This window comes from Lampetra fluviatilis, chromosome 43 (genome assembly GCF_964198595.1).
Source record: "Lampetra fluviatilis chromosome 43, kcLamFluv1.1, whole genome shotgun sequence".
Taxonomy (NCBI): domain Eukaryota; kingdom Metazoa; phylum Chordata; class Hyperoartia; order Petromyzontiformes; family Petromyzontidae; genus Lampetra; species Lampetra fluviatilis.
The window spans coordinates 8241934-8269680 of record NC_136317.1 but is presented as its reverse complement, the minus strand read 5'-3'; the positions used below and the strand labels follow the sequence as shown (position 1 = coordinate 8269680).

At 49.8% G+C, this 27747-nt stretch overlaps 1 protein-coding gene across 1 annotated transcript; it reads right to left on the bottom strand.

Moving 5' to 3' along the window:
- Positions 1 to 28: 28 nt before the first annotated feature.
- On the bottom strand, positions 29 to 26477 carry LAMP1 (lysosomal associated membrane protein 1). Its single transcript, XM_078875984.1, is given in 14 exon segments — positions 29 to 6421; positions 7504 to 7683; positions 9352 to 9370; positions 9372 to 9425; positions 9647 to 9769; positions 10689 to 10768; positions 10771 to 10900; positions 10902 to 10975; positions 11669 to 11707; positions 11710 to 11829; positions 12971 to 13064; positions 13524 to 13643; positions 14618 to 14733; positions 26175 to 26477. Coding segments are annotated over 14 exon segments (1338 nt in total). The 5' UTR covers positions 26224 to 26477; the 3' UTR covers positions 29 to 6281.
- Between the last annotated feature and the right edge of the window lie 1270 nt (positions 26478 to 27747).

The window sequence follows — 27747 nt, the reverse complement described above, 5'->3', positions numbered from 1 at the left end:
AGAATCACATGAAAAGCCACTCTCTTGCCCGTTGTCAAATCCAGAAGTCTTTATTACCAAACGCAACCTGCACATTCAAGAGAGCCAATTAAAACAATACACACAAATTAGAAACCCGTTAATTATTAACTGAAGTCCCTTTGTAGCATGTTCTAACCACCCAGACCAGCCAGCATGTTGCCACTTGCACCCATAGTCTTCACCCCACAATTGCCAAGACGACGGTTTACACATCCAATGTCACCGAGCCACCACATAAATCTGGGAATGGGTGGGAAGGAAGCTGTTCCAACCATGCAGTGTCACAATGTCCAGGTTACATTTGAAGAGAAAGGAACTCATCCTGCTCCAAAAAAGCATGCATCACACGCGGAGCAACATCTCCCCTCCGGCATTCCGTAAAATGATTCAAGTGGTAAAGCCAAAATGGTAAAGGCTCGGCCCTGCAATTGCTTATTATGCCAATGCTGGCAGAAGAGCCTCCCATGAAAGCGAAGTCGACCAGATGTGTAAGAGGAGGTGGGCACACCTACACTTGACCAATTTACGCTGCTGCTGGGTGGGCAGAAGCACAGGGATTTGAGAAACTTGCTGCTGCACTGTTTTAACAGCAGTGCCGGAAGACGGAATCAAACCGACGACCCCCTGGTTTGCAAATCCAGTCTACGCTCCACTACACCACTATGGCAGCTGTACAGCAAAATTGGAGGGTGGTCATAAGCTTCCGAACGGGAGTGCGGCACGGATCTCGATCTGGTGATCAGAGAAAGAGCAGCCAGCACCAGCTGCTCGCAGTGGTGGCGAGAAGTGGCTACGACGCTTTGGTGCTTCTGAGTTACATTAAAACAGCGTCTCTACAGACAAGGAACTAATAAAAAAAATCCCTTTTTAAAAGAAAACCCCCTAAAAATATTAAACATCGGTCTAACATTAAGCTACAAAGCCTTCGAAAGCAGTAAGGGAAAAAATTCTGTATTTTTTCAGCGTTTAAAGCCCGTTTAATTAAGGTTAACATCCACCGTCGTGGGATTTCATTTAGGTTAAAACTCACAATCCCGTGGGATTTTTGGGAACGGCAAGTGCTCATCACCACGGATTTAGGAGCTGAAGTAGACTCCACCACTTTGACACAGCAGCCAGGGCAGGTAGTACTACAGGCAGAGCAGGTAGTACTACAGCCAGAGCAAGTAGTACTACAGCCAGATCAGGTAGTACTACAGCCAGGGCAGGTAGTACTACAGCCAGAGCAGGTAGTACTACAGCCAGAGCAAGTAGTACTACAGCCAGAGCAAGTAGTACTACAGCCAGAGCAGGTAGTACTACAGCCAGGGCAAGTAGTACTACAGTCAAGTCGCACACCCAATTGGGAGACCAAACCATAGGTTCACGGTGGGGGCAAGAGGGGTCCATCAGGGTAGGTCAACATCACCGGCAGACTTGACCCACCGTTCACACGCAATTATGGGTGTGCAAGGGTCTAGCGGTGGACGTTGCATATTTGTGACAGCGGCAGTAGCAGCAGGAGCTGTTTACAGGCAGCGAGCCGGCACAGCTGCGTGCTCGTGAACCAGGTGGAGGGGACGCAACGAGCGCGGGGAAAGATGCTTCCTACACATTATTGAAAATTATCAAGACTACAGGAAGCCATGCTAAACTAAGAAAGCAAAACAACTAAGGCCCTATCATGGCTTACACAACCTATAGCCCCAATTATTGTATCCCTACACTAAAATCGGGCACCAGCGTACAGAGGCCCTCAACTTATACTTAATGCGATTAGTGCATTTAAAGAATCTCGTATGTTTTGCACAACAAATATAACATTAAAAAGCCACGCGAAATCACCCAGCAATTGGAAACAAACCCACCTCACCCGATTACGAAATATGCTTAAACATTTCACACATCGCATTGGTATTATTGGTAACGTCAGTACTGTAAATGCAGCTGTTTTCCATTTCAAAACCAAACACATTTATCAAAATGCTCCCACGCGACAATCAATTCCCTTTGGGGCGATGGGTTCATAATAATGATGTGGTGCGCCTCGGTCAACACCCCAGTTGTTACACCGCCACGGGCAGACACTGCCGGAGGAGTTGACTCGAGAGCTCGCTCAACCCCTGAAATGGAAGATGTCCCTCGCGGTGTTTACCCGCCTGCATCGCTTCCCGCTCACGGACTACGAACGCAGTTCACCAGAGAGGCCACGACGTTCATGACGAACGTTATTGTTGTTTTATAACCGGGGAGGGCGTTGCAGCGGCGCCGATAAAGAATTGTGAAAGCGCAACTTGCTTGTCAACATCATAAGACTCGTTGCTGATCAAAGACAGGAGCGGTGTTCACGTGAAACACGACCAAGCCAAGGAACACGTCAATCGATTTTTTACCAGTGCCAAGCGTTCAACTTGTTGCTTCTAAATGTTCCTCGTAGCCGATGGTAGCCGGAGTGGTATAGATCCTCCCTTCAGCCTATGCCTCTCTCTTCCCGCCCAACCAGGGTACACTTCATTCCACCTACAATTAAATGCAAGACATTGAGTGGGCAGTGCCTTCACATTTGTGTGTAGGACTTGTCACACCGCACGTAGCCAACCGTTCCACATTGGTCAACTTAAGTCCCTTTCTCTAGTCCCGTTTAAAACGCCTTTTGTTTACTACGCCCTTGAGTTGACCCAGGTTAGGGTGCGCTATGTATTTGCACGGGGCAATATTTTTGCGGTTGTCTTGCACGCCAATGCGAGATGCAGTTCTCCACGAACCACGCTACATAACATTGAATTATTATGCCTTGCACCCACCAAGAGCATGACAGTCTCCACGTCTGGGTGGAGACGCTTTGAACGGGCGGCTCTTCCAGGGTTAACGTGACCCGACCCCCCCTGCCCGGCTTCACGTGGCAGGGTGGTGACGAGGGAGAGCTCATCGCGTTACCTCGGTGGGCACGGTGAACAGTGATCGGTAGGGGGGGGGGAAACCGCAAGACCTGCTGCAAGGCACTGCCGACAATCAAAACGGTGGCTGGAACAAAGCCCAACCCCTGAAACAACGTGTTGGTACCCACGGAGAAGCGATTTCCCGCGCTTACCGATGCCCAGTGCGGGTGCAAAATACCGCGAGTGCAAGGGAGAGATTTTCACATAACTCACCAACGACCTCGGAAGAGCAATTTTGTTTCCATGGTTATGACAGGCAAAGGGCGTTTAGCTGTCCACAAGCTTGCGTCACCCTTTACGGCGCCCACGCACTCGCCATGCTGCCCACACGTGCTCTACTGTATATTCAAGCAATATATCCAAAAATTCGTGGCCACTCCACATACCCGTGTAGGGTACACCGACGTACTTCGTGACCACTCTGGTCCTAGCGCCCATGACGTTTGAGCGAAGGTGGCCCGGACGATCCCCAACTCATCCCCGCCGCCGTGTTCACGTCGCAGAGCGGAGTTGGGGTGGAATGGGCACCGTGGAGCGAGGCCACGACGGGCCCCATCTTCACGCTCTCACTCCCCCCCCCCAACTGCTCGGCGATGCGAACGCGAGAATCGTCGCGGCGAGCTTCTTGATCGACTCATTGTCGTTATTGCCCCTCGTCATTTCGAACGCAGGCCTCGGATCGGTGCAGAAAATTTACATTACCAACGTACACAAGCTGACCACGTATTCTCGAATCAAGAGGCTAATTTAGCCCAAGTGCCGCCCGTGCCACGACCGCACATTAAAATCATTCAAAAGCCGTTGGGCCGGCGTCAACTCACGGCAACCACCACGGACGGCACTCACCACCACCACCTTCCTTCTCACTTTGCTCTCAATGAACCATTAAACATGGGTTGGATCAATGCGATTCGAGCTTGATGGTGAAGTTAGGCTGAATGGGTACAGGTCAGGTTCCAGCCTCGTGCCTTCCAACGCTAGGCGTCGCAGCAAGCGTGAGTCGCCTAATGTTCGGGTTGGTCAAAAGTATTTGCATTCATCTTGCACGAGTCTAGTGAAACAAAGCAGGTCCGATGTGTGTGCTGCACAGACATTCCCATCATTTACAATTGGAGGAAAGTTAGCAGCTTAATTTCAGACGTCCTATGTTATAATTACATCAGCAAGTGCAGGTGTGCTGAAGCTTAGCGTCGCAAGCGGCATGCTGTCATGAGTGGTTCGCTTATATATAATTCCCCATTGGCTCGCAGAAGCAACGGAGTTCTGTTGCTCGCAGCCTTGGCCGGGTAGCGCCGTCGCTCCGTAGAACATCACTGGACTCCGTGGGTGGGCAAGCACGATCACAATCATCGCCTACGCCTGCAATAGGTCCCTCAGCCAAAGGAGCTCTCAGAGCAGACAGCTCGCATCCAATCGCTGCGCAGGATCACCGATTTCGAGAATGCCTGCGATCAAGCAAGCCTTCAGACAAATGGCCGATGGCCCATCCATAGGCTGACTCGATGGGGTAAAGCAGCATGCATCCTCGTGAATGTGGACCTCCGGTGCGGTGGCACGGCTGCCCCGAGTGGGCAGCACGGTGGGGGGCAGCACGTAAGGTCGAGGTTTGCACCGGGAATCGGCGTTGGCTTGAGTGTCGGCCAAGTGTAAGCGTCAGGGCACGAGGTTCACTCGTGGTCCAGTGATCTATCGTTCCGGCAGCTACCAGCAGGTTTTGAGTAGACAGATGTCAAAGCCGCTTATCAGGGGGACGCTGCTGCTGCTGCTCTCCTAATCAGCCGGGCCTGGCTCGGAGCAGCCGCGAGCGCAACGCCCGGTACACCTTTCCGCTCGGAGTTGAGGCCGGCGAACGCGATCGTACGCATCTCATTGAAAGCGTGCCGCCGTGAGGCCGAGCCAATATAGTGGACCGACCGCCAATTGCCTTTGGTAACGGCAGCTCGGTGAACGACAGAGCGATCGGTGCGACATGGTAAAGATCGCCACGGCCTCGGGGAAAAGCAGCTAATCCAGTCGAGGCTGCGTGGCTCCGATTTCCACGGCCTCGCGTTGGAAGCGGTGCGCGAGCCCAGCACGTGGTACACGCGTAAGTTATTGTTTCCTGGGAACAATTTTTGTTCTAGTTTACATGCATCTACCACGGCATTCTCCTGCAATGCTTCACACCAGATGAGTCTTAACAGCCCACTGAGATCTGGAGAAATATTCATATTGAAGGAATAGCAGTTGGTTGTGGAAGAACACAAGTTAACCAATGTATATATATGCATAGAGAAAATGCAAACAATACATAGTCTCGTGGTTCTCACCCGATTAAACAAATAAACTTGACAGAGCTATAACGTCAAAAGGCCCACTTAGGAAGAAGAAAACTTTTAAAACTTTTACCCAGAAATGTCTTAATTTAGATCTGAGTGGGCTGTGGGTCTTAACAGGACCGTGGGGAAAAGGCTGCGCAGCCAATCTCAGAAGACATTCTGGCTGGCGAGGGCAGAAGAAGGTAGGGCTGGGTGGTGAGGAGACAGGGCAGGGGGAGGTTGGGCTGGGTGGTGAGGAGACAGGGCGGGGGAGTTGGGCTGGGTGGTGAGGAGACAGGGCAGGGGGAGGTCGGGCTGGGTGGTGAGGAAACAGGGCGGGGGAGGTAGGGCTGGGTGGTGAGGAGACAGGGCGGGGGAGGTAGGGCTGGGTGGTGAGGAGACAGGGCAGGGGGAGGTCGGGCTGGGTGGTGAGGAGACAGGGCGGGGGAGGTAGGGCTGGGTGGTGAGGAGACAGGGCGGGGGAGGTAGGACTGGGTGGTGAGGAGACAGGGCAGGGGGAGGTAGGGCTGGGTGGTGAGGAGACAGGGCGGGGGAGGTCGGGCTGGGTGGTGAGGAGACAGGGCAGGGGGAGGTAGGGCTGGGTGGTGAGGGGACATAGCGGGGGAGGTAGGGCTGGGTGGTGAGGAGACAGGGCAGGGGGAGGTAGGGCTGGGTGGTGAGGAGACAGGGCTGGGTGGTGAGGAGACAGGGCTGGGTGGTGAGGAGACAGGGCTGGGTGGTGAGGAGGTAGGGCTGGGTGGTGAGGAGGTAGGGCTAGGTGGTGAGGAGACAGGGCTGGGTGGTGAGGAGACAGGGCTGGGTGGTGAGGAGGTAGGGCTGGGTGGTGAAGAGACAGGGCGGGGGAGGTAGGGCTAGGTGGTGAGGAGACAGGGCTGGGTGGTGAGGAGACAGGGCTGGGTGGTGAAGAGACAGGGCGGGAGAGGTCGGGCTGGGTGGAGGAGACAGGGCGGGGGAGGTAGGGCCGCCGGGTGGTGAGGGGACAGGGCGGCGATTGGCTGGGAAGGTGGCGAGGATGGAGAGAGGCCTAGATGGACTGGTAGCCGGAGTGGCTGCGGCGTCTTCCGATGATGTAGGCCACAAGTACGACGAGCACGAGTGCGGCCAGCACGGAGCCCACGATGATGGGGATGAGCATGTTGTCCGTGTCCTGCGAGCATTTCTCAGCTGGGGGAAATCACAGCGCAGAGATCGGCAGCATTGCACACGCAGTTAATCGCACGCACGTAAATCGGGCAAAGATACCCGTGCAGACTTTGGACTGTTGTTGGTCCAAGTACTTGTTTGGAAATATCTATCAAGGGCAGCGAGGCATAACGAGGGAGTGGGGGGTGTGACAAGAGCCACGCCCGGCCCGGTGCTGATGTTTGCATGCCGGCCCGGTGCTGATGTTTGCATGCCACATCAGGTACTCATTTATGATCGTGTCGACCAAGCACAGACCCAGGTCCGGTTCAGATCTCGATCACCACTTAGAAGTTAAGCGTAGTCGGGAATCTTCACCTTTAAGGCCGCCGAGTTTAAGCGCAGCGCACTCGCCACTTTGCGCCACCACTCCCCACGTTGACCAAAGACAATAGTCACAAGACCCCCCCCCCCCCCCCCCCGTATGGCCTCTCTCACAGACTGTTGGGGCAAGTACCGTGAGCGGACGACTACTCAGGCCGGGACGGCACACGAGGGAGCGGGGGTGGCCAGCATCACGCCTGGCCGCCTTCGCCTCCCTCGTGGGGATGTTTCGACATCGCACAAGGTACTCAATGGACGCCAAATCGACCCACGTTCACCGCGTGCACACACGCGTACGCACAACTGGCAGCATCACTGGCAGCTAATGAGTCGCCGAAGTGCAATGTAGCGGATACTGACCAATCGCACCTTTGCAGGATGTACAGAGTTTATTCGGCAACCGCAGGTGGCATCGAACGGCTCTCCAAATTCAACACGCAAATATTAACGAAAACCCAACACGCCCGTCAATAACAATGCCCTAGAACAACATAGTCCCTTTTTCATCTCTCTGCTACGGGCAGAGAGATGAAAACGTGGCCTCTTACGTTTTCCCCTCTCGGGCAGTGCTTTGAGAAATGTATCGAGTTTGTTGTTGTTGTTATTTACGCTTGAGCACCACTGCAAACGTACGACCGTAATAAGTTGAACATATTACAAGGTCAACACATTCTGCCCATCGATTTCCCAACGCCAAGCGAAAGAGAGAGGTAGCGAGAGCGCGGGGTGGGGAGACGGACCTGTGGACAAGTTGTAGCTGGTGACGTTGAAGGGCTGCAGTTGGACTTGCGAGATAACCACCCTGACGGTGTGGTTCACGGTGCTGTTCACCACTGCGTACTGCTCCGCCATGCACGCGTACGAGTTGCCCACGCTTGCCTGGAACAGCTTCAGCGAGTCGTTGGCTCCCGTGTAGTTCTCTGCACGGGCACAAGCACCACAGCGGAGGAGGCGGCGCAGTTGCGTGATGGCGTGCGCGTTTGTGCCGCGGCGGTGCACGCTGCGCATGGCGCGACTGTTTTAATAATTTGAACTTGCAACGCGCCACCGCCGACGCACAGTAATTGCTCGTACAAAGAGAACGACGCGGAGACGCGAGGTGGAACCACGGACGAGCAGGAAGGCGGTCACACGATGAGCCGCCGCCAATAGTTGCCCAAGCTCTGCGGTCCCCTACATATTAAAAAGGTGTCATCGGACATTTAACGAGTGTTTATATGCGGGATGAAACCGGAGCAACAGGAGAATAACTCGTACAAAGAAGCGGGTACTCTATGGCGACACCTCAATGCCCACCAACCATCGTCCCTCCCCTACGGTACTGGATTACATGCCACGTGCACAGCCTCCATCCGCATCGTTGTTACATTCTGCCCAGAATTGGCCAGGAGGCTCAGCGGCAAGAGCGAGCGAGCGGCTCGTAATGGGAAGGTTGAAACTTCTCAGTGGGGGTTGACCCCACCTATCATCCCTCCGGGGTCGCTAAATAGAATACCACTTTGCGGGGAAGTCAATATTGGTTGTCCTACTACAGATAAACTCACCCCCCCCCCCACCATGGGAATGGGGAATTTACACCACTGGCTCAGTGCTGTAAAGAGGACGTGATCACCAACACAATGCTCATTTGATGGGAAATCACTTTGGGTGGCGAGTGCTTGTTCAGCGTGCATGGATATTAATTATAGTAAACACATAAAAGACCCTATTTTCCATGGCATGAAAGACCGCATCAGCACATGCTGTAAGACTGCGTATAACTGGAACGAATCGTGAAAGATCCATGCTCCATAGAAGCATTTTAATCCGCCTCTCTTTGTGGTTTTATTTTTAAGCTCGTCAATACACGGTGGCTTACGGTTACCAAAACGAATGGGGAAGAGACCGCCGCTTTGATAGCAATGAACTGGAGGCAGACCAGACTTGATAAGGACAGCTTTGTAACGTATGCGTGTACAATGTTTTATACTCTCAAGCATGTGGAACACTTTTCATCTTTTTATCATCATTAAACTTGTTTATAAAGGAAAGCCTCACCGAGTCTCAAGACTCTTTTTCAGGAGGATCCTGCCAAGTTTTCACAGTCGCCTGGACGATGTTGCTGCTGTGCGCAATCCAGTAATTTTCAGGTAAGTATCCAGCAATGGGATGTGGTTTGCCCAACACCAAATACATTGCATGCGTGTTTCGCTACGAGGGGAAACCGGAGGTCCCGGCAGAAATGCATGCAGGAGAGAGGGAGAGAACATACAAACTCCACACATCAAGACGCTCAACTCGGGAATCCAAGCCAGGACATTCACACCGTGAGGGCCAGGCCAGTGCTATGGCTGCGCCACCCCGCCACCCATGTCAAGACGATGAAGGATGCAACGCACATCATCGGTGGGTAACCGGGGAAAGATCGCATATCACCCTGAAGACGAACAGCGCCGTCAAAACACCCCAAAGAGAACGCTCCGGCTGTGGGCGATGGCAAGGGCCAGTTTAACGGCGCACCGTGCACACAACCACGAAGGGTACCTGCACGTCGTATCAACGCCCTGGGGAACAGGAATGGCGTGAGCGGAGGCACTCGTTAAACTCACCGTGAGGCGCCGCGTCAGGGGAAAGCATTCTGGAGAAGGCCCTCCAGCTTATGCAAGTAAAACTTGCTCTCGTTCTGCGAGGAGGGACAAGACACAGTCCAATGGTGAGTCGTAGGGCAATTGCGCACAGAGGGATAAAGCAATCAGGTCTACTCGAGGACGATATTTTCCTGACACAAAGTGTGACGATGTTTTCTGGCCGGTGTGTTTGTGGTTCTGAAAACCATCAAAGCCACGAGAGGGGTGTGAGGAATAGAACTGTGGGCGGCGTACAGCACGGCGACAGAGCCCTCACCTTGGCGAATGTGAACTTCAGATGACCCTGGGGGTACGCGAGGTACAGCACGGGCGAGGTGGGGTCACAATGGCCGGTGGCCTTGGTGTTATTGGGATCCACGTTGAATATGCCATGGGCGACCTGTGAGGAGATAACAACCACCTCCGATTGGCACGGTTGGCTACGTACGGTGCGAAAGAAATTCAACATACGTGTAAACCGTTCGTCAGAAAGCAGATGCGGATTGTTTCAGAGCCGCGGGAGTGAACAGCATTGCCAATGCTGCCAAGTGCTGGCTTTGCCAAATAGTGAGATGAGTGAAGATCGAGTTTAATACATTTTCAGCAGCTGCGTGAGAACTCAAGAGAGCAGGACCGCGTCTCATTTACATGAGTGATCCTGTGTCAACAAAATCAACGCAAATTAAGCACAGCAATGAAGCAAATGAAATCAGAGCAAAGACAACCGTGCAACGTAAGATATTGACAATGTAGCACAAACACAAAATGAATGTGATATTATCACTTCCCTGTGGCACAAGATGGTTCTGGCATCTAATTTGTAGACTCACCATAGAAGAATTTAAGTAAAAATATGTAGAATCTTTAAACAGTATTACGGCGTACATCGCACAAATATGTAAACAGACGAGGATACGTGTCAAACGCAACTGCGGGCGAATCGAGATAACATCCACGGCCAAAGCCAATGTGCCACCGCACCTCGCCACCAAAAGCTCTCAAAACCTTCATCCGTTAAGAGGTTTTTGGGTTAGATGCGCTAAATATAAATGCGTCGTAAAACCCACCAACACCACCCGACACAGCCAATTAGTAAGGTTTGTCACGTAAAACAGAACGTGCCAATTCGTCACTAGTTCAGCACACCGGTGTGTGTTGGAGAGTAAAATCCACGACATTTACAATTGGAGCACGACGTTTCGCCAGCAATTAGAACCAGCATCATCAGGCATAACATTGGTCGCGAAATCCTATGACGTGTTAAGCCAAGTGCCGACCGGCGGGGGCCGTGCACAGGGCATGGGGGGGGGGGTACGCACCTGTTTGGTGCTTTGCTCATGTACTCGACGTTTGAAGCGCAGGGCCAAGACAGCAATGAGACAGGTGTGGTTGTCTTGCTGATGCTGTAGTTGCCCTTGGAAGGCGCCGACGGTGGTGACGGCGGAGGATGAGTGGGAGGATGAGTGGGAGGATGAGTGGGATGATGAGTGGGATGATGAGTGGGAGGGGCGGGGGATTTTGTCGGTTTGGGGCGCATGCGTGGTGTGGTTGTGCGGCGGCGTGGGTTGGGTGGTCGGAATGGTGACATCCTCCGAGCACCTGGCGCCTGTAATGAAACGCACACGGGCCCGGCGAGGAGGTTACGACGCAAGCCTCTTCGCAACCTTCCCTTGACCACCGCAAAACACAGCAACGCCGCCCCCCCCCCCTTTACGTGGTGGCTCGGCACACGGCCTGCAATCCAACGCGGTGGTGGCAGCAAGGGTTGGTTTATCGCACAAATCTCTGGGTGCCATATCCTGTCTCGCCAGGAGGTGGTACAGAAAGTGTGGACTAATATCTCCAACGTTCCCATCTGAATGGGATAGAGTGTTGCCCCCACGGCACACGTGGGTGTTCTCCCACACGTACACTCATTAATTGGCTGAAAACATCTTAATATATATACACACACACCTCTGTGTATGCAGAGATTGTGCAGCGTTGCAAGATGCAGTTTGCACGAATGGCACGCTGTAAATATACTCTGTATCATTATTATTATGACTTCATGGTACAATGTGACCACTAGACCGGTTTCCTGGGTACACCAACTGAAATCCAGCACGTCGACAGGGGTGCAAGGTGAAAATACAAACTACGTGCCCACACAGCTGTACACAAGGTGTCTCGGGGCACATTCTGACAAGACAGCAAACCACGTCTGCATTGAAAGCAGGAAAACCAAACGCCTCGCGAGACAGCGGATGCCCGCCCGTGGCACGAGGTGGAGAGGCGAGCGGTCAACTGCCGCGCGTACCTGGTGAGAAGGTGCCGTTGGTGATGCCGAAAGGCTGCACTGCACGTCCGTCGCGACTAGACTGAGAGCCATTCCAAGAACAACCGTGTTCCGGGAGTGACACTCAAACGATTCGTTGGATGGTGCTAGAGGGATCTTGTGGTGGAAGTGACCGTTATAAACTGTAAAAAAAAACCACACACACAAAAACACGGGGGAATGAAGGCCGTGCTTCGTCACAAACACCTACACGGAGTCGACACTCATTCTGTCGCGACCTCAGCACAGTGCGTTTATCAATACAATGCCATGAGGAGCATTCTCTCTACGTATCAATATAACGAGACCATAAGAGGGTTTTTTTTTGGGTTAGATCGCGTAAATATAAAGTGTTGTTAAACCCGCCACCACCTGACACAGCCAATTAGTAAAGTTTGTCACGTAAACAGAAACGTGGCCAAATCGTTCCTAGTACAGCACACCGGTGTTGGGGGGCAAATCCACAACATTTACAATCTGAGTACGACGTTTCGCCAGTAATTCCAACTAGCTTCATCAGGCGACTTGTGGAGAAATCCTCCTGTTTTGTTCCCAAAATGGAAGGATGAAACAGGGGGGATTTCTCCACAAATCTGCCTGTCGCCTGATGAAGCTAGCTGGAATTACTGGAGAAACGTCGTACTCTGATTGTAAATGTTGTGGCTTGGCTCTCCAACACACCGGTGTGCTGTACTAGGATACTACACTATACACTACACTACTCTACACTACACACTAGTGCTGTACTAGTATACTACACTATACACTACACTATACACTAGTGCTGTACTAGTTTACTACACTATACACTACACTATACACTAGTGCTGTACTAGTATACTACACTACACTTACACACTAGTGCTGTACTAGTATACTACACTACACTACACACTAGTGCTGTACTAGTATACTACACTACACACTACACTACACACTAGTGCTGTACTAGTATACTACACTACACTTACACACTAGTGCTGTACTAGTATACTACACTACACTTACACACTAGTGCTGTACTAGTATACTACACTACACACTACACTACACACTAGTGCTGTACTAGTATACTACACTACACACCACTACACACTAGTGCTGTACTAGTGACGAATTGGCCACGTTCTGTTTACGTGACAACCCTTACTAGTTGGCTCTGTCGCTGGGTGGGCGGTTTAACAACACATTTATACATTACGCGAATTAATCAAAAAAAAACCTCTATTATGGATGATATTGGTCGCAAAAGCCTCAGTGTTCAACAATGTGACCATTTCTTACCGTGGCCTGCATGGGTTAAGGACAGTTCAGCTGTATTAGATTCCAAGATTGCACTTTGTTCACCTGGAGGAGGAAAGAGAAAACATAAGACAGTCTGCAGGGGCAAAAACACGACGCACGTAACAAGGATACACTCCTGCTGCTGCTTATTTCCAACCCTGATGAAACATCTCAAATAGACGTGGGCTTTTAAGACTCCAATATTAGACCGGTGTGAAACCCACAAAAGAGGCTTTTTGGGTTAGATCGCGTAAATATATAAACGTGTCGTTAAAACCCGCAACCACCCGACACGGCCAACGAGTGAGGGTTGTCACGTAAACAGAGAGCCAAGCCACAACACACCGGTTAGTGCTGTCCTAGTGACGAATTATCACGTTGTGTTTACGTGACAACCATTACTAGTTAGCCGTGCAGGTGGTGGCGGGTTTTTAACGACACGTTTATATATTACGCGATCGAACCCAAAAAACCTCTTATGGATGATATTGGTCGCGAAAGCCTACGTGTTAAACTGTATGAAACCCGTGAGTTGTAAAAAAGCGGGCATTACCTTATTAAAAGTGAACAAGACATATCCCTCTTTGAATTGGAGCTTCAGCGTGGAGGTTATGGATAGACAAACACCACTGGCATTGGTGACATTCGGATTGATGTCGAACTTCAGGAAGCCCTGCAAAAGAAACCAAAGTTATGCGAGTCCAACGTCACGTAAGCTGCCAGAGACAGGACCCCGGCTGTCCACGGGTAACACAGAACACCCCAAAAGGGAGGCAGCGGAGTTGTCCTGACCATCGCTTCTAAACATCTGTCATATCTCAACTAAACAATTTCTTTATTTTAACCAGGTAAGGCCCCTGAGAGCTACAGAGCTCTTTTTCAGAAGCGACCTGGCCACAAATGATAGCTCAACAAAGTGGCTTATCGTGTGGAAATTTAAAGCAGCCAAATACTCTAAACGCGTGTTTCCAAATGCGGAGGGGTTAAACGGAGGACTCGCGAACAAAAATCCAGGCGACCACAGGGAGAACATGCGAACTCCAAATACACAGCAGGCGTCAGGGTTCAGATTGAACTCATGGCCTCCTGTATACCAGGGCGAGGTAGTTAACATCTCGCAACCCAGCGGTGTCACATTGTAACTTAAGAGTATAACGTAATCTCAGTGATGCAGCAGACACATGAAACCACGAGCGGTGATCCTGCTCACAGGGAAGGGGTACCCCATTTGCTTCTGCCCAAATTAAACTGCAACGCACATTTAAATTGAGATCATGGCAGGGCTGTGGGCAACATAAAACATTGAGCAGAATGTAAGCGATAGAGTGTCAATTATGGATTAGCTAAGATCCTGGTTCGACCTCAGGCGTCGGCTTGTGATTAAACTGGCTTCTCAAGTGGTCTCAGCCTGGCCAAATTAAAATTAGCCAAATTCCATCTCTGGTAATTTCAAATAGGGGTTTGACTGCGGCGCGTCAAAACTTACTCTCACTTGAAGAAACCTCAGAGGTAGCTCTCCCATATCCACTCATGAGACGGGAATACACATCACGCTAGTGGTGAGATAGGCTGCTCCGACTCGATGTTGAGCACCCTCTCGCTTGGCACGCACTCACACAAGGGATAGTGCCAGACTGCTTGACTCACCAGACCGTTGGTGTTGTTCACAAGCAGCTGCAGAGCCGCCTGCGCCTTCAGACAAACCCGCTTGCCATCGTAGACTTCATAGTGGCCGATATCTGGAGCAGCAAGCGCCCATCCCACTGCAGGGGAATAACAGCACACCACAACACATGAGCGATGGTAAGGATGTACGTGCACACGCCCTGTTGACAATCCTCCGCAGGATAGGACCTCCAAACGCCGTGCAGGTGCGAGGGTTTACCAGACCATACCTGAACACTCTGGTCAGTGCGGGTTGGTCAAGTCTGGGAGCACGAAAGTATAGTAAAACCTTGGATTGCGAGTAACTTGGTCTGCGAGTGTTTTGCAAGACGAGCAATTTTTTAAAATAAATATTAATTTGATAAACGAGCGAGGTCTTGCAATACGAGTAGTACATATATATGCTTTGTCTGCCGAGCGTCACATGATCACAACTGATATATACGAGTGCTTTGGATTACAAGCACGTTTCCGAAACGAATTATGCTCGCAATCCAAGGTTTTACTGTACAGTACACCAATGGATTTTTCTGCAATGTCCTCTTGCTGCCCACAATGTAACCCCGCAACAGCCTACAGCCCCTGTTTTGTGCACAAGTGGTCACCTATTCAAGCGCTATCCAGGTTCCAACCTGCTGACGGGATCGGGCGAATGAGCAGGCGAGTTGGTCACGCGCTCATTGAGATAACGATACCCTTTATTTATCCAGGACATGCGGGGCGCTGCTCCGGTTGCATTTTCAGAGCAGCCAAAATAATACAGAGAATGAAAGCAGAAGTGTGGACTTTGTGCGTGCAGTTATCGGGGCTTTCCACTGGCCTGCAGGAACGTGGAAGTTGTGAAACTCTGCGCGTACGGACGCTCGCCGACATGAACAATGAAAGGGAACCAAGGGAAAGACAGCTAAAAATATATTACACGTGGCGACTGCTGTAGAATGGAGATATAGAATTAATCAATGTGTGCCAGTAACTTTGTATACATTCTCAATCTGCCCGCCGCCGTGTTTGAGCCGCCGACAACACTGGAGCTGACAGTATTTTGCGGCAATTGTTTAATTACGTGGAATTTGCTCCGCGTCACGGATTAGTGGCACGGGCACCTCTGCACTGTCTCCGGAGGCAAACAAGCGGCGGTCACGTCACCGAGAGATTAAAAACAAGCCGAGTGAATGAGAGTGCACTAAATGTGTGCAGGCCCTGCCAAGGGCACAGCTGCAAGTACCACCACCACCACCACTCTCTCTTCGTGGGATCTTCAGATGGAAGGAAAAACCACCCCGTTCCAGGTACGGTTTTGAGTCGATGACTGGAATGCGATCAATCTCATCAGATTTCAGAAGATAAGCAACTTGCTTGGAGCCCTATGTCACGGTCAGCCGAGGGTCGTGCAACAACATCCATTGCTGTATTGCTTTCAAGTTCCCATGACCATGCTCCCCGCTTTCACCAATGCGTATTGACCAGTTTGGTGAAGTACGATCACATTACCCCCCAACACCGGAATAGTGTGTGGGGGGAGGCCCTCTACCAGCAGTGGATTTAGACACGAAGAACCATGCACTATACTGTTCATATAATGCAGCATAATGTACTAAGTGATGCATGAAACTATAACAGCGTAGTACAACGGTGTGCAGCGTAACAGTATTCTACTTCAACATTACCACTGCCCGTGACTTATACCAAACAGTTCAACCAGAGAGCTGTACATGTTTCGCGCACAGAATTTAAGCCAAATTTTGCCCAGATCGCCTTAAATCGCGACCAACGGCCGCGTTCACGGTGAGCCCGGAGGGGCGATGCTATCGCGCCGCCTGTACGGCGCGGGGGGGCATGGGGGCCGCGCGGAATTGGAGTGGCGTCGCTGGGGTGGGCGTGTGTGGGCCTCAACGCCCGAGCGCACACCGCTCAACACGACCCCAGCTGAGGGCGCAAGAAAGGAGAAGCCTCATTTTCCTGAAAGATTCTCATACATAAAATGCTTTCAACCAATGGCTTAGCCACTCTTTTTGATGGGACCATCAACATCTACACCTTAACTAAACAAATACGTAAACAAATACAATCCCATGGGTAGCCATAAGCAGCGTTTACAAACGAAAGTTTCCATTGCTGACATTTCACCAGGGGCAGCTGTTGATGTGGAGGCCACTTAAACAGGTGCCCAATCACGTGCCAAGTACAGTGGGGTACGTGTTCGTATCGCCAACACCACCATCACCCTGGCGAGCCCATCAGCCATGGAGGGGACAACTGGTGGGGCAGGCCCTCCCGGTGTCACGCTCATGGCACGTTGGCCACATGGCTGCAGTGAGTCACCGAACTCGTGTGTGGCGCTGCACGAGGAAGTGACGAGACCTGACGCCTCCGAGCGCTCCCACCGAGCTCACCAGCACCGTGCACCAAAGAAGGGGGCTGGATCTTATCTTAAACTAAAGTATGTACAATAGATGTAATGTTGGAGATGAGGTGAATTTAAAAGATGAGAGGAAGCAATGGGAAAATCTGTGAGGCGTGAATTCGGTAAGATAAAGTTCTAAAGCAAGATGCGTTTAATTTAATTTCGAACGGTGGAGTCTCTTTCGAAATCTGTTAACTATGCACATAAAATCTAAATATATATTCTGAAAAGCGCCACGTTATGTTGCATTGCACAATAATGTGGATCCGCGTGTTTAACTGTAAATTTAACCACAAAGTGCGCTGTAGCCACCATCAGGCGCGTGTAACTTTATTGGTTTCACTTCCTTGAATGGAAACCGCCGCCGCTGTCACGCGCCTCCTGGCGTTGGCAGCCGCATGGCCATTCGCTGCCACACGCCGGCGCATGCCCCATGTGCACAGACGTCCTCCTGCACGGCCCTGTGGACACCGAGTGAGCCTGGGACCCTCTCTCCTGCAGCCGAACTCAACATCCCAACGTTTGTTTACATCCAGGAGATTCAGTGGCGAGACCAGGAACAGTTCCCAAGTGACAGAACTTGTTCCTCTCAATTGCGACCCTCAAGGAGCCATGAAGTCCAGCTGCTCCTCCTGTCAGCCAGTCTTCCGGCAGACGAGTGATCCTCATGGCGGGACCCCGAGGTCCCGCATAAACGGAAGTCAAGATCGTAATTAATTTATTTTTGGCGACTCCGTCCCACGGCGCACATAAACGCCGCGACCCACCTGGCGCGGATCATTCTGTTGTCGTGTCGTCATAGCATAGCAGCATGGACGAATGCGCAGAAGAAACAAAACTTTGAAACGTTGATTAGCGCATCGTGTAGAGCCCGTCGAGAGGAAAAAATTGCCGCGTCGTTCGCCTTCAACAGACATAAAATGATGTCGCAACGCAGTTTATGCGAAAGCCGGAGGTTCAAGTGAAGAATGTACCCAAACACCTCCCTCGTTTCAGCAAGACAACATCAGAAAGGGAATGCAACAGTTCTAGATTTGAAGCTTTCGTGACTGCAAGGATTCATATTCTTAGGTTTTTTCGTTAAAGTCACGTAGGAAAAAAATTTAAATTAATAAAAGTAAATTTTAATTTTTGATTTTTATTTTTTATTTTATTTTACTTTTATTAATTTAAATTTTTTACCTACGTGACTTTACCGAAAAAACCTAAGAATGGGAATGCAACAGTACTAGGGATCATGGCAAGGGCAATGCAAATTAAGGACTCCTGATCCTTGATGTCAGACAGCGCACATGGGGGACCAGCTGTGGTCATCACTTTCAAATCAACAAACGAATTTATGAAGGGAATGTAAAAGTGGTGAATTTAAAAGTAGCTACACGTCCGGTGTCCAAAATCAATGGGGGTCTGTCCTAACTCTATGCATACCGTGTACATACAATGCTTTGTTGACAATTCTTCCGAAGGGCCTCACACTCAGGGAATTCAACATCTGTCAGAAATACTCAACGAAAACAACTAATTATTATCAGGAGGGACATGTCTCTTGCGGTAGCCCACCAACGTTGCCGAAACAATCACCACTGGGCGCCAGCGTAGAACCGCAACAGTAACAACTCGTGTGCCTCGCGGTATAAAGTTCCTGGGTTCGATTCCCGACTCGGGCGATTTTCTTCCTGGCGTCCGTACGTTCTTCCCCTGTCCTGCAAGGTTTCTTCTGAATTCTCCCATTTTCTCCCGTAGATAAAAAAAGAAAACCATTCAACGTAACTGGTACAGGCCAAACATCTCACTGCTGAAAATGGACATTGCCTGCATATTTCTCAATTAGGATTACATTTGGCAACATCGCCTCCGACTGTCAAATCTTGAAAGGACACCTATAATATAAGTCTTAAGATCATTACGGCTGTTCGTACACTCCCGTGTTGCCTTGTGTTTATTCGGCTGTGGCTATACAAGGATGATAAGACCACTGTCCCAGCGAGGGTCATGCGGTTCGGTGGAGGTGAGTCATACCCCCACAGTGAACAGCAACGTCATGACCTCGCTTATTCAGGCACATGGTGGCCGACAATAATCACGCGCTTGTTGTTATCATATCGGGACTTATTGGACCCCACTTCCTTATCGCTGTCCCCCCCCCCATGCCCACTCTGGTTACCCAGTGGTACAGTCCATTCCCCACTGAGGCGCAACCACTTCAGGCCCTTGCAGAGGTGTGGGCAGAATTCTGTGCCCATCAATCCATTTCACGGAAAAGGATGGCCAAGGGAATGCGAAATAAGAAGTTACACAATTGCTAATTACAAATGATGGGAGCATGGAGTGGATCCAATCACAACACATTCAGAGTTCTGTTTAGCGGGCCACTTGCTCTGTATTTTAAACTTAAAAAGTTTTTGCCCTATAAACAGTAAGAACAGCCTATAGCCATGAACATTTAAATTCACGGTTTGACAAAACAGGCTTTGTGCGCTATGCTAACACATTAAATAATTCGGCACAGACTCATGAATTGGGCCCCTGGGGATTGAAGGAAGAGATAAAAACGGGACATTTTTATTTAAAATTTCTGGAGCTACACAGAGGTGACACGTGAATTCTACAGCCTTCACCAAATGTGAAGAAACACCCCACAATGCAGCAGTGGCTTGACATTGTTTTCATTCCACAGTGCACAGAACAATGCCTGTCATGATAACGCTGAATTGCGCAATCTGCAAATGTATCCGTGAACACTGTACGTGTAGTTTATTTCTTACCAATGTCTAAACAACCGACTAATTTTTTTTACCTTTTCCAATGCTATAGTAATAGTGATCTTCTCCTGATGGAGATGTGGAATTTCCACCACTGCCTGAGAGCGCCCAGTGTCAGACGAGTGATGTCCGACTCTTGTTTGAGAGCAGAGAGACTGGATTTTGCGACTTGTGTAGGAATTTTGCCGATGACAAAATCGCTCGAAATGCGCTCAAGCGCATCAGATCTCGTTGCGTAAATCCGGGTCCGGCCTGGATAGTTCTTGAACGGGCGACCGCCATGTGCACCAAGCATCGCGTAGGCAGTTGTGGGGCAGCACTACATGGTGGCCCAGCAGGGAAAGTGCAAGGACATCCATTGACGAACTGTACTGCGACAGGCTCCCACGTCCACGCTAGACCCACTTTCACCAACGCGTTGTTTACGAGCGTGGTGAAGTATGGTCAAGTTATCCCACAACCTGCATCGGCGCTGCGCAGACCTTCATCCAGCAGTGGAATCGACGAAAGTGTAGGAATGAGCGATTCTCTCTCGCGTTTGTGTGCAGAACGAGCGAGCACTGCATTTGTGAGCGGCGCGTGTCTCTGCAATCAGAGACGCTGTTGACGCAATGACGTGGCCGGACAACTGGGCATGGCGCAACCAAACCACTCCAACCACCGCTGTGCGCCAGTTACCTCATAATCGCCCGTCAACCGACGCTGGTACCGCCATTAAAAAATATTTTTAACTTCAATGACACGCAGGGAAACACGGCGAGGCAAATGCAGATTCGTCGTGAACAATTCCTCATTTTGCTTATAATAGTGTTTGGACGGCCATGTCAACTGGGCTCGTGTCGAAAATCGGAGATCTTCTTTCAACCGAATAATCACCAGCGCTACGGGCTCACGTACGCGGCTTGAGGCGTCAAGGTTGAGCCGCGATGGAACGCGGCAACTCCACAAGCAGCAGGGCCCCGTAATTGCTCAAGTGAACCCTTCAGGGTCGCTCGTCACCTAGGTTTAGTGCTGTATGGGAAACGGCTTGCGGTTATTATCTCACACACTGCCCTTGCTCACTACACACACCTTGGTGTTTAAACAGCTGGGAAACCAAAGTCGCATGCAGTTCGTCGCACCCACGCCCACGCTATGCGACACCGCTTCCTGCCTATCAATCCTCAGCATTGGTTATCTGTGGCTTTTTCACTCGCACCACCACAACCTCACATTTGCAATGCGCCCTATGTAACAAATATCTCAAGAGTGCAGAACTGCAAATGAAGAATGGGACGCAATGGAAGGGACTGATGAGCAAGGGACATTTAAAAGGGGCCTCCCAGAGGCACGACTCGAAAGGAGAGAGAGGGGGGGGGCAGAGTTGTCTGGGGATGGGATTCCACAGAGTGGAGGTACTATTTTTTTTATTTTACCAGGTAAGGTCCACTAAGCTGGATAACTCTATTTCGGAAGCGACCTGGCCACAAATGATAGCTCAACGAAGTGGCTCATTAGGTGCAAATGCATACCAGCCAAGTACTCTAACAGCATGTTTCTAAATGTGGAGCGAAAAACCGGAGGATCCGGAGAAAAATCCACACGACCAGGGGGAGAACACGAAAACTCAAAATATACAGCAGGCATCAGGGTCGGGTTCGAACCCACGACCTCCTGTATACCAGGCGAGGTAGTTAACATCTCGCCACCGTGGTACCCCCTGTGGCAGACGGCTGCACTGCAATTGCAGCATTCACTCACCAATGCACTGCGCCCTGGCAGCCCACTTCACGGCATCCTGCACGCTCGTGCCACCGCGTTGTTATTGTCCGTGTCCTTTTGATTCTCGAGTTGCCGACGGCAGGGACTTTTCGTGCAAGGGCAGCGCATTTGACTAAAGCCCGATGGCAAAACAGCCGCCGCCCCCTCTCGTCCCCACCCTACCCCCAGCAGGTCGCATTCAAATAAATAAAATAAGCCATAGTTTTAGCGGCACTGTACGTGTAGATACCAAAACTATGTACTTACCAACTTCCTCATTACGCTGCCCTACAACCTAAAAGCACTGGCCACAAGTAGACGGCTGTGTGAAAGATCTGGCGATGTGGTCATTGTCTGGTCGCTAAAACCTACAACAATAATGCCATTTAAACAGGAAAGCACCACAGAGGCTCAAGACTCATTGACATGCCGTTGTTCGTCCTATTTAAGTTGTTTTGGCTTTGTGGGACGAAAAACTGAAGTGCCTGGAGAATACCCACCATGCAAACGAGGCGACGAGACTCAACATGACAATCTCCTGGCCACCTCGCAGCTACAAACCGATAACACCTGGCAAACCATGGTGGTGGTCACCCATCCGAGCGTGGGTGAGAGCCACACCTCTCCTTGGTAATGATTGACCAATCCGAGCACTTGGGTCGGCCACATGTGCAAAGTGCGGCTGACCTCTGCCTCTACTGCTCGCTGTGACTCACAACTTGCCCCAGATTCTAGACTAAGGAGGAGAAGTTGTGTGACGTTACCTGCCCAACTGGCCCCCTGCTGTTATGATCACGTGTCTCTGTGTTGTGTACAGCTGTGTAGATTGCGATGATGCTGTGCTTTCTCTTCTTGTGAAATCCTTTGTGCTTATATTGTTGGTCTCAAACATATTGATATCATTCATCAAAACACGCTTGCACATTTGCAACTGCAAGTTAGACAATAACCTACACGGACCGGCGGTGTGCATAACTTAATTATTCATGTCGTATATTTTATATTATTGGTTCTTTCGGTAAAGTCACGTAGAAGGGAAATAATAAAAATAAAACAATACAATTCTCACGACGTTTCAATTGCAACACAAGCAATCATCATCAGGTGTGAAAACCATAGCAATCGAAACGTCGTGAGCATTTTATTGTTTTTTTATTATTTCCCTTCTACGTGACTTTACCGAAAGAACCAAGACTATGAATCCCTGCAGTCACGGAAGCTTTAAATAGAAATGATTTAAATAGAAATGATTATGTGTGACAAGCAACTTTTCTGTTTTACCTGTGGCACACGCCACAGGAAGGGGAGAGTAGAGTGAATGTGTGTGGGGGGGGGGTACAAATAGTAACATCATAAAGGGGTGGGAAATACGAAGGAAATGAATGGGGGGAAAAGACCATGGGAAAGAGATGAGGATGGGGAAGGAAGAGCGACATTGGGGCCTCGATGCTGTTGTCAGGAGCGGCGGCGTCTTCCAAAGGCGGCGTGGAGAGGCAGGAAGGTTCAGGAGGGTGGTGGCCACGCACAGGTAACGTGATTTACGAAGGGGCTCGAGGCGATTTCGGATATGATGTTCATTGTATCAATGTATCCTGCACAAGTTGCAGATTTATTTATTTATTTAGAAACTATGTTTTGTTCCACATCCTCTCTCAGAACGTACATTGCAGTATCCTGACATCATGGACGGCATTACCAGGGGCATCTACGGTATCAGGTAGACCGCGGCAGGCGGGGGGGATTGGCCAGGTCGGTGTCGTTCTGGGCTCAGGTATTTCGGACTGGTCTGAAAGGTTTAAGAATGGACCCCATCTACGTGGCGTATTCTGATAGCTCAGATACGAGGATAGCTCAGATACGAGGATAGCTCAGATGGCTCCAGTGCTGAGATTGAGATTGGGCCTAAATGACTGCAGATTGGGCCTAAATGAATGCAGCCATTGAGTGTGGGAGGGATTCTTTCACGCGTTCAATATGGGGTTTCCCTCGTTATAATTGTTTAGCATTTGTGTTTTTTTGTTTTGCTGTGCGCGTGTCCCAGTCGACGCGCCTCGCAAAAAAACCCCAAAACTTTTCGAGACCTTCCACATCTCGAGGGGATTATCCAGGCGCGAGAGAGTTTCATGGGGAAACGCGCTACAACAACAGTGGTCGTGGGGCCGCTCGTTCTTTATAATCTCGCCGACAATGCCGCTGCTGCTGCTGCGAGTGTATCCGTGAACGCTTTCGCGTTACCTTCGAAGCTACCCACGTCTCGTCTTACACGCTGACTCGTCTTACACGTTGACTCGTCGTCACTCGCGGAGTTCACGGATCCAACCCGTGCGGCACACGACGCTCACGCCGAGTGCTTTTACGCGTTCCATGAGGGTGCAATGCAAGCTCGGCTTGTTACCGAGCTGCTGTTGCTGTTGTTATACACGTGGTAGGCTTCCGCGGCCAATAGTCATAACAATCAAGGTTTTTGGGTTAGATCGCTGTAAGTATAAATGTGTCGTTACCCTCCACCACCCGACACGGCCAGTAAGGTTTGTCACGTTAAACAAAACGTGCCAGTTAGTTTACCAGTAGAGAGTAGTGTATAGTGTAGTGTATAGTAGTGTAGTGTATAGTAGTGTAGTGTATAGTGTAGTGTATAGTGTGTAGTGTATAGTGTGTAGTGTATAGTGTGTAGTGTATAGTAGTGTAGTGTATAGTGTAGTGTATAGTAGTGTAGTGTATAGTGTAGTGTATAGTGTAGTTTATGGTGTAGTGTATAGTAGTGTAGTGTATAGTAGTGTAGTATATAGTGTAGTGTATAGTGTAGTTTATGGTGTAGTGTATAGTGTAGTGTATAGTGTATAGTGTAGTTTATGGTGTAGTGTATAGTGTGTAGTGTATAGTGTAGTATATAGTGTAGTGTATAGTGTAGTGTACAGTGTAGTTTACGGTGTAGTGTATAGTGTGTAGTGTAGTGGATAGTGTAGTGTATAGTGTAGTTCATGGTGTAGTGTAGTGTATAGTGTAGTGTATAGTGTAGTGTATAGTGTAGTGTGTAGTGTAGTGTGTAGTGTAGTGGATAGTGTAGTTTATGGTGTAGTTTATGGTGTAGTGTATAGTGTAGTGTATAGTGTAGTGTATGGTGTAGTGTATGATGTAGTGTAGTGTATAGTGTAGTTTACTACTTCAGCCCACCGGTTTGTTGGTGGGAGAGTAAATTGTAAATGTTGTGGATTAACTCCAAGGCCGTAGCCATGGAGTCAACATTGGGGGGGACCAAATCTTCTAGGGGGTTTGGGGTCCCCCCCAGAAATAAAAATCTAAATTGAAAAACGAATTTCCTGCCTAAAATATTTAAAAAAATCACTAACACATAGGATGGAGTTTTAATTATTATTTTACAATAATATCTAATAGTGTATTGTATTACATTGCTCTGTTTTTTCTTTTTCACCATTTCTTGTTTCATTGTATGTAATGGCAGAGATTAGGGATTAAAAAGTACAACAATAACCACAATCATATAAACAGAAATCTATTTTACAGCAATTAGGGACATTTTGAGCACATTTGAATATGGGGGGGGATGGATGTCCCCCCCCCCCCAATATTCACATCGGTGTGCTGAAGTAGTAAACTACACTATACACTATAAACTATACAATAAACTACACTATATACTACACCATAAACTACACCATACACTACACCATACACTACACTGGTAAACCAATTGGCACGTCTTGTTCACTTAACAAAGCTGACTGGCCGTGTCGGGTGGTGGCGGGTTACGACACATTTATACTTACAGCGATCTAACCCAACAAAACCCCGTCATTATCATGACCAAGTCGTTATAGCTAAGTGCATTGCTACACGATGCTGCATTGTACAGCAGTATTGTGTACCCGCCCTGTAATCTACTGCTGGATGGGGCCTAACCCCCACGCCCTCGGCAGTCGTGAAGCTTTGTTTGACCATACTTCACCATGCTGGGCAGCACACGCGCGTGGACGCATAGTAGTGCAGTACAACAATGGCTTTTGTCAATTCGTGACATGCCCCATTGTTTTGTTATCGTGTACAATGCAAGGATATAATGTAATTCCTATGACGAAGGGTTCAAGAGTAATATTAGTTTGGTTTAAATGATCTCGTACCGTACGTAGACAACCGTGCCAATGGGAGAGGGTGCGTGTTGTACGGTACGCTGTAGGTACAGTATTGCACCACGTTATGTTGTGTTTTAAGTATAAAGTATTATATCACAATGCAATTCTTACACTTGAGAGAACAAAAAGAGAAACATGCTTTGGAGAATGTACGCGTGTTGAATGATATAATTAGGGGTGGATTGGTGGCGCAGTGGTAGTGGCGGTGGTGGTAGTTGTGGTGGTAGTAGTAGTGGTGATTGTGGTGGTAGTGGTGGTAGTTGTGGTAGCGTGATTGTGGTGGTATCGTGGTGGTAGTTGTGGTGGTATCATCGTGGTGGGCATGACGGTATCGTGATTGCTGTTCTATTGATGGTCGTGATGGCGTAGTGCTAGTATCGTGATGTTATCGTGGTAGTTGTGTTGGTGTCCTGGTAGTAGTGGTAGTTGTGGTGGTGGTTGTGGTGGTGGTGCCATGGTGTTGGCACGGTGCTCTGCCTCGCCTGTCGTCATCAGCGCCACCGCCACCGCGCACAGCTCCGCCGCCTTCATCTCCCTCCGTGGATCTGCGCGCCGCTTTGTCGTCTAAAGCAAACGAGCTCGTCCCCTCCACGACACCAACGTCTGCTCGCTACGGCGCGGTCGTCGCAGTCGTTCGTTTGCGACAACAACGCCAACAACAACAACAATGCCAACAACAACAACGATGATGATGACGGCCGCAAATTGTCGACAGCCGCCCCCACGCTCGTCGCTTTCTCGCTCCTGCGTCGCCTCGGCCTGGTCACGTGCTGCCTCGCACTGCGCATGCGCTAAGCCCCCGCCCTCTCTCTCACACCCCCCCCTCTCTCTCACACCCCCCCCCTCTCTCTCACACCCCCCCCTCACTCTCATCCCCCCCCTCTCTCATCCCCCCCCCTCTCTCATCCCTCCCCCCTCTCTCATCCCCCCCCCTCTCTCACCCCCCCCTCGTTTCTCCCCTGCCCCTCCCCCCCTACTCTTCTTCCCCCTCTCTCCTCCCCCGCAGGGGCGGGGCATCACAACCCCCGCCCCCCTGCTGCAGGCTGGCTGTGTCGGGTGGTGGCGGGTTTAACGACACATTTCATGCGCGATCTAATGCCCCAAAAAAAAAAGACTCGTATTATGCAATCAGAGTCTTTATTAATCAGAATCTTTATTTGTACTGCAGGAGAAATCCGATGAGCTATGAAGCTCTTTTTTTCACAGCTGACCAGTAGGGGCACGGGGTCAGAACGTCATAACGATACAAAACACCGATCGGAGTGCACGCTATAGGAAAGGTAAACAAATCACTTAAATATACAAATATAAATATCTATTTTTGTTATCTTACCAAGTAAAGCCCACTGAGCTATTAGTTTATTTTTCAGAAGCAATCTGGCCACAAATGATAGTTCAACGAAGTGGCTTATCATGCGGATATTCATAGCAGCGAAATAATTAAACATATATACTGTATCCTTGGCTCTTTCGGTAAAGTCACGTAGATAGAAAACAAAAATCTAAATTAAAAACCAGAAAACCCACGACGTTTCGATCGCAACACAAGCGGGCTTCCACCTGAAGAAGACTGCTTGTGTTGCCATCGAAACGTCGTGGGGTTTTTACTTTTAATTTGTTTTCTACCTAGGTGACTTTACCGAAAGAACCAAGAATTAGAATTCCTGCAGTCACGAAACTTTGAAGTCTAAATAAAATATACTGTATTGTGATTAATTGCTACAGCACTGGAAAAACTGGTATTTTAAAAATGTATTAATAGTGGCAATGCTGTACTACTCTGTGATGTGAAACTTATCGCAGTCTCTGCCCAGGTGCGTCCAAACAGCACGCGTTCCCAGCGCGCTCACACGGCTCCACAAGCAGGCGCGTCCACACAACCCCCAGGCCAAAGCACCGTCTCTCACTCACTCTCTCTCTGGCGCAGGGCTTAGCAGGGTCTCCACCGAGATCTGAAATCTCTCTTAAAACCCCACCCATTCATGCCTCCCTCCTGCCCATCGCTATCAAAGTGAAATAGAAATTAAATGCAGTCCGTGGTCAGTCCAATGGTGG